This window comes from Lipotes vexillifer, unplaced genomic scaffold, assembly GCF_000442215.2.
Source record: "Lipotes vexillifer unplaced genomic scaffold, Lipotes_vexillifer_v1.1 scaffold822, whole genome shotgun sequence".
NCBI lineage: Eukaryota > Metazoa > Chordata > Mammalia > Artiodactyla > Lipotidae > Lipotes > Lipotes vexillifer.
The window spans coordinates 3,022,768-3,030,733 of record NW_006770496.1 but is presented as its reverse complement, the minus strand read 5'-3'; the positions used below and the strand labels follow the sequence as shown (position 1 = coordinate 3,030,733).

At 38.6% G+C, this 7,966-nt stretch overlaps 1 protein-coding gene across 1 annotated transcript in view; it reads right to left on the bottom strand.

Moving 5' to 3' along the window:
* Nucleotides 1–3,259: 3,259 nt before the first annotated feature.
* The window catches only part of TBX20 (T-box transcription factor 20), a 54,606-nt gene continuing 49,899 nt past the window's right edge, over nucleotides 3,260–7,966 (bottom strand). Inside the window, exons 7-8 of the mRNA XM_007446122.1 lie at nucleotides 6,077–6,189; nucleotides 3,260–3,797 (exon numbers count right to left, since the gene is read on the bottom strand). Of these exons, the coding sequence (XP_007446184.1) occupies nucleotides 3,457–3,797; nucleotides 6,077–6,189 (454 nt within the window). The 3' untranslated portion in view covers nucleotides 3,260–3,456. The remainder of the gene's footprint in view (nucleotides 3,798–6,076; nucleotides 6,190–7,966) is intronic.

The window sequence follows — 7,966 nt, the reverse complement described above, 5'->3', positions numbered from 1 at the left end:
AGCTCAGTTTTCTTAGTATAATTCAGCTTAAATATAAGCAGGACAGCCTGAAAAGCAAATGTGAAATTCAGAATTGGGATAAATATCCTAATATCTCTATGAAAAATTCATAGGCAGTATGGGATGAAGATGCTTTGCTTCTAAGAATACTTTTCTTGGGCTTTTAGAGGGTTTCCTTTTTATCCCCCCAGGGTGGGGCATTGTGGCTGGAGAAGTGCAGTTACAGAGATGTGGATAAGGATGGAGAGAGGAGGTTTTGGAATATCCCACAAAGTCAATGTGACTCTTACACAGGGTGTTTACTAGATGATGCATCATAATCAGGAAGTGTCTTAATATCTCCTACTCTGTGCCCACCTACTAGAAATGGTGGTAGACCTTTAAGACAACATACCATTGTTATAAACTCAAAAGGACCAGCAATGTAATATAAATTCATTAATGTAGACCTTGTTACCTAATAATTTGTGATATGTTGGATACAAACTGGATATGTTTATCTTTATACTGCCAAGGGTGGACAGAGGGGGGAAGACTTACTAAGTAAAAGAAATAAATGAGCTTACTCAGAATTACTGATAAACATTTTCAAAGCATATCACATATGTAGAATCTACTAAGTTATGAATTAATTCTTTTGGATTAGATAAAGCCATTCTGGCAGGGCCACTTTTTAGCAGCAATATATGTTAGCCAGGCTTTTTAATACTGTAATATACCTGGGGGGGGGGACCCTGAATTTATTCCAAATATACCATAACTCATGCTCTTTATTATTCAGTTGGCTTTGTCCCTAGTTATCTAGTTCTTGCAATTGTTTTTGGTAAAACAGACTTTAGAGTTTTAAATGTTAAATACCCAAGGGGTTAAGTAATAATCAACAAGCAGAAGAGCTCAGAAGAACCCTGGTGGGGTCATATATCTACCCCTGGTTTCCAGGACTAGAGTGACTGACCAGGTTAAGCTACATTTCACCTGTGCTTCTTCTTTCTTGTTCAAATAATACCAGATACTTAAAAAGTGTATCCAAGAATTTCAGGTGTGATTTTCCAAGAGCATGCTTTGGTGTCTTAGTCTTTGCTCTTCTCTAAGCGTGCTATTTATTTTTAGTCTTATATTGATTAATTACAAAATAAAGTTATGAATTCAGGACGTACTAGCATAAAACCATATTTAACAAAAATATATAAACCTACTTTTGAGACACACCAATTGGGAAAAATATCAAAATAGTATTAAAATGATCCTTTCATGCTCGTTGAAAAGAAAATTCAGATATGGATTTGCTTTAGTAGACCAGTCATTTATTAGGGTATTAAGTAGTATCATGTAAAATAGTATTTACTTTTGTTATTCTTGCTTTAAGTAGCAGTACTCTGTATTAAAAGCACTGACAACAGGCCAACTATTAAACATTAAATCCCCATCCTAAGCTCTGTGGATATGTACTTTAAACATTATGCATAACTACTTTTTTAAAGAAACGCACATCTGTGCTGTGTTTGAAAACAAACTGCCTGTGGATACTATAGCATAACATGTAAGAAGTTAGAAATAAGCCTACTGTGTCTGCCATAGGACTTTGAGATGTTTGGTTAACGCAGCTGGTGCTTCTCCATAACCAAACCTTGGAATACAGTGGAGAAAGTCAATTGCAAGGTCCAACAATAGCATCACTTAGACAGGCTGTGCCAATTATACCTTGTTTCATAGGCTGGAAATGCCCAAGAAAGTCATTTGATATGGAAAAGCCTAACATTAAAACAACCAAATAAAATCCCACTTGAGTTTGATGTGATAAGTATATTACATTTGACTTCCAAATACACCTCTACTCTCAGCGGCAAGATTTCCCATCTCTTTGAACAGATTCAATACTTTTGTAGTCAGAATGAAGTAGAATGAATATTACATTAAAAATTAAGAATATTGGGGAGCTCTGTGAAGAAGACAGGTTAAATTCTATAGCTAGAATGCATTATATCTAAAATTGAAGGACTACAAATTTCATTAAACCTCTGTTATTAGGGAAATGAACTGTTGCAAAATGCCAAATGTACCACCCTGATTGTAAATGCTTAGATATATATGGCTCAAAAATAATACAGAAATTATATATAACTACAGTATACTTAATTACTATTATAAATTTAAAAGAAGGCTTAAGAAGATAGGAAGAGTTGAAAATAAAGTGGATAAATCCTTTAGATTTACTTATAACCACTTCCAATGTTTCAGTCAGGGTGTCATTTAGTTAACATGCAATTTCATGCACCTAGAAAAATGGTAGAATTACTGAATGTAATACAGTGAGAAAAAAGGGTCAATCAGATAGATGGACACATACCTATTCGTGACCAAAGGTTAAGTGGTGGCTATACGGGCATTTAGAATGGTCATTCATAAATCCTTGTCAGTCAGTGGCAGCAGCTAATCAAACAACGAAGCAGATTTGCTGAAAATGAGAATTTGGCCTGGTGCATTTTAACATCCATAAAGTCTCCCAAAGCTGAAGTAAAAATGAAGGGAGCTTTGGTACCCACGGCAGAAAAATTCCTTTTAAAATAGGGCAACCATCTTTTTATTGTAGTGAAAGAAAGTCTCATGTGTCAAGGTGTAGAGACTTTAAAGTGTCCCTCAGTGAATAAATCAGCAGTGTATTTAGAATGCAGCCCAGAAGAATAAAACCTCAGTTTTATTCGTATATGGAAGATTTTTCCTACATAAATGGCAAGTAATTGCAAGAAAGAGAATTAGAAAGAAAGAAAAGACTGTGAAAAAGAACTTGTCAGGTACTGGCCCTTCAATATTACAGAAGGAACTTTGTGAAGTCATTACCACCTATTCATCCACAAATTAGGATGCATTAGCATTATCTCAGCTCCTTCCCCAGCAAACTAACACAAAGGAAAACTAAACATGCTTAAGCTACAGCACTACAAATACTTCTCTATTGGCTCTCATTTCTCTAGGGAGAAATGGACTTCAGTTAGTCATTATGCATTATGGTATGTTATATAGTATTGCCTCTTTGAAGATTCTTTTAACCTGTGGAAAGTAGAAAGAAAACCTATACATGTTGACTTTATACATTACTGCATTGATACAGCATTTTTAACCACTAGGAATAATGCATCTTAAGATTCATCTGCCTTGTATTATTAAACTTTCTTGGTACACTGATATCCAATAGTTGCCGGACTTAGGCTGGCTAAGAACTTTACACTGATTCTCTCTCAAAGCCAAAAGATGTCCCCCACTACAGATGAATCCTGGTCCATGGTGCTTTCCCTCAGTGGTAGGTTTTACTGTGAGTCCAGCTCTCCTCTTTAATAGGTCCCATGTCTCCTGGAGAGCCCTGGCTCCAACACCCCACATCCCACCCACCCAACCCTGTCTTATATTTCCATACCCATTTGCACATTCTGGATCTGGATTCTCCTATTTTTAGAAGAGTCATACAAATGGCGTCATCACAGCAGAGGAATGGCGCAGTCCTTGGATAGCAGCATAGGGCCCCTGCTGAAAGTAGTGATGATACCGGGGCATGTGGAATGAGGGGAATGTCGGGCCACTCCCTTGCATGGAGCTGGCAATGGCCGATGGGGTTAGAGGCATCCCAAGTCGGCTATATGGTGGCAGAGAGCCCTGTATAGGGTGAGGAATGGGTGTAGCTATGGATGCTGTGCTGGTGCCAAGAGCAGTCAGGGACTGTGGGTGCTGAAATCCAGGAAAACTGGATGAAGATGATACCCAGGAACTGAGAGACAAATTATCAGATGTTGTAAAGGCTGATCCTGAAAGGAAAAAAAAGTCTCATTAGACTGGAAACTCTACTCCAGTGTGCAAATCAAGAATTACATTATATGAACAAATACCGTATGCTAACACATATATATGGAATCTTAAAAAAAAAAAAAGGTTCTGAAGAACCTAGGGGCAGGACAGGAATAAAGACGCAGACGTAGAGAATGGACTTGAGGACACGGGAAGGGGGAAGGGTAAGTTGGGACGAACTGAGAGAGTGGCACGGACCTATATACACTACCAAATGTAAAATAGATAGCTAGTGGGAAGTAGCCGCATAGCACAGGGAGATCAGCTTATGCTTTGTGACCACCTAGAGAGGTGGGATAGGGAGGGTGGGAGGGAGACACAAGAGGGAGGAGATATGGGGATATATGTATATGTAAAGCTGATTCACTTTGTTATACAGCAGAAACTAACACAACATTGTAAAGCAATTATACTGCAATAAACATGTTAAAAAAATAGAATTACATTATCTGTAAGAGTTAATTTTATTTTTAAAATTATGTAATATATCTATAATTTAAAAGAGAGACAGGTCAATCATGAGGCATATCTAACTTTCCACACAAGAATATATCATTTATACCACATATGGAAAAGAGAATTTACTGACTTAATAGATGGCCCGCATACTCCCTGAGAGTGGCCAAAACACTAGCAACCTGCCTGAAGGTAATGACCTGATTCCCTTTAAAGGACTTCCAAATAGCTGATATCCATCCTAACCTCTGTAGCATCCCTATAAGTAAGGCTGGACAGACAAGCCTCAACAAAGCTACCTGGTTTCCAAAGCCACTATGAAAACCCACAAGACTGTTTTTCTTTTTTTTTCTTTAGCTTCTGTAACTCTTTTATTTTGGAAATAATGAGAACATTTACTATGTTGATTACATTTAAGACAGATACACAAAATCCAAACACAATTTAATATGCCAGCTCTATTCAGCATAGCTGAGTTATGTGGAAACAATAAGCACTGTCAAAAATAAAGCATAAATACTTAGAAATTACTCTAAAAAGAAATGCATGATACTTATTTGAAGTTTTTCACACGACTCTATTGAAATAGAGATGTAAGGAAAGATATTAATAATTGGAGACACATGCCATATTCTTGGATGAAAAATAAAAATTTTTTAAAAGTCATTTATTCCCAAATTAATTTATTGGTTGAGTGTAAAGCCAATGAAATGCCAATGTTTTTTCCCTCTTCAACTCGATTCTCAAAATTATCAGGACAAATAATGACAGAATTTTAAATTTTTTAAACTTATAATAAGGATAGATTTTCCCTACCAGATATAAAAATGTTATCATGTTATAAAAACAAAATAATGCATTTATGAAAATAGCATAGTACTGAGCAAGATGAGAAGCCACATCAATAGAAAAGAACAAATTGTCAGAATACAAAATAAAGTATATATGTATACTGTATCATATATTTAGTATATAATAATATACTAAGTAATAATGGTAATATACATCATTACAAACTATCAGGAATGACAGCTTAGCGTCCATAATTTTTTATTAGATATTTGACAAGTTGCAAGACGTTTAAACAAAATTTGACACTGAATTTTCCAGTTGTATAATTACTAGTAGCTCATCTGGATTTAGCTATGAGATATACTATGTTCTGACTGTTTATGCATTCCATATCATGGACATAAAAATATGACAGAGGACTCTCCCCATGTGAACATCCCTGTGCCTGGGCACCCCCTCTGGTTTCTTTTCTCTGGCCTCCCAGATGCAGAGGGCTCCTCTTTGAACATCTGCAGCAAAGGAACTTTTTAGTACTCCCCTACTCTCACCACCTGGGCCACCGCCTCTACACAATGTGTTCACTAGGAGAATCTTCTTTTTAAAAGTGTTTTCCATTCTAGTCATTGATCCTAATAAGATATTCCTGATATAAGTAAAACAGATACATTCCCTGATTTTCAGATTGTAAAACTGAGGTTGAGAAAGACTAAGGGGCCACCCCCGAAGTCCAAATAGCTCTTTGGTAGTAGATCACAGACAAATAACTCCTGGGCCCTGACTCAGAGGCTCAATGTCCTTTTACTAGAAAACAAACTACAGGAAGGCTTTAGGCAGCATAATCACTTAAGATGCAAAGGCAAAATAATGATCAGCCTCAGGCTGTCCCTTCCTGAAGAGGCTTCTGAAATACTCTGGGGCAGTCTCTTCCCTGAGGGCTAGAAGTCTCATCACCTCCCTGTCCAGCAGTTGCATAGCCCAGAAGCGGTCTTACCTCGATTTTGTGTTGTCTGAACCTCATCCCCCAGCACATCCTCTTCTCCTCCATAGGTACGGATGGGTGAGCGGGCATAGGAATGCTTTTGAATCAGGCTCTCCACACTTTCCCTAGATTAGAGAGTGACACATCCTGAGTAAACTAAAAAGTTAAGGACTCAGAGAAGGAGAGGAGTCTTAAAGATGATTTACCAGTCAGTAAAACCATTTTATCAGCCAAAAGACCAGCACTTCAGTAAAGAATCTGCCTTCCAATGCAGGGGCCGCAGTTTCTATCCCTGGTCGGGGAGCTAACTAAGATCCCACATTCCGCAGGGCAACTAAGCCCACATGCCACAACTACTGAGCTCACTCACGCGTCTCAACTAGAGAGCCCGCGTGCCACAAACTACAGAGCCCGTGCGCCACAACTAGAGAAGAGAAAACCCTCAGGCCACACGTTTCTAGTGTTCTAGAAAACTAGAGAGAAGCCCGAGCACTACAACGAAGAGCCCGCCCATCGCAATTAAGACCCGACACAGCCCAATAAATTAATTAATTAATTAATTAATTTAAAAAATATTTTAAAAAAATACCACCACTTCAGGGAAAGATAACATTCAAAACATGTACGTTTATTTCATTGTAGATGCCTCAGAAACATGACCTCAGACATAAATACAAGAAACCTAACTGGACAGGATAAGGACAATTCCCTGAAATTCTACAAAATTAGGGTCAAAGGTGAACAAGGAGCTATAAAACCTGACCATAGGAATATGGAATTTAATGATGTGAAAAAATGACTGGTGAATTTACTACAAACAGCTGCAATCCTGTGACTTCATCAGCTAATGAATACAAAACAAATACTCACCTGATACGAACTGCACTGATTGAACATCTGATAAAATACTGGCCCAAAGTTCAGAATATCACTAGTCATAAAAAAGACTCAATGTTCACTAATAAACCTAGTAAGTGCATAGAGTATATGACAATATGGGTAGTATGGATAATGGCCACTTTGAGATTCTTGTTGCTTTAAGACTGAAAATTATGGAAAACCTATGAAGGACACATCAAGGGCCACTAGGGAATTTAAGCCCCCAAATAAATTGGTGCATTGTCTTTGTAGATGGTCTTTCTCTTGCAATATAGTCTAAAAACTAAAGAGTGTTGTTAACTTTAAACAAAACAAAAATTATTTTGGTATTTGCCAGTTCAACCTGCTGCCATTAAGTGAGAAAAACACCGGATAAGAGGTTTTTTAAAAAAATAATTATTTTTTTTGGCTGCATTGGGTCTTCGTTGCTGTGCACAGGCTTTCTCTGGTTGCGGTGAATGGGCTACTCTTTGTTGTGGTACATGGGCTTCTCATTGCGGTGGCTTCTCTTGTTGCGGAGCACGGGCTATAGGCACGCAGGCTTCAGTAGTTGTTGCATGTGGCCTTCAGTAGTTGTGGTACACAGGCTCAGTAGTTGTGGCTCGCCTGCTCTAGAGCGCAGGCTCAGTAGTTGTGGTGCACAGGCTTAGTTACTCCACGGCATGGGATCTTCCCAGACCAGGGCTTGAACCCCTGTCCCCTGCATTGGCAGGTGGATTCTTAACCACTGCGCCACCTGGGAAGCCCCCAGCTAGAGTTTAGCCAAATGATTTCTTTGCCAAAAATGGAAGTTGGTAACAGGTTAGCTTATACAGTATACATCTCCAAGAATAGCTGTGGCCTAAAGACCAACACCAAATTAACCACCAACTGACAAAAAAGGGATTTTTAAAAAGTGTGTTGAGGGCTTCCCTGGTGGCGCAGTGGTTGAGAGTCTGCCTGCCGATGCAGGGGACACGGGTTCGTGCCCCGGTCCGGGAAGATCCCACATGCCGCGGAGTGGCTGGGCCCGTGAGCCATGGC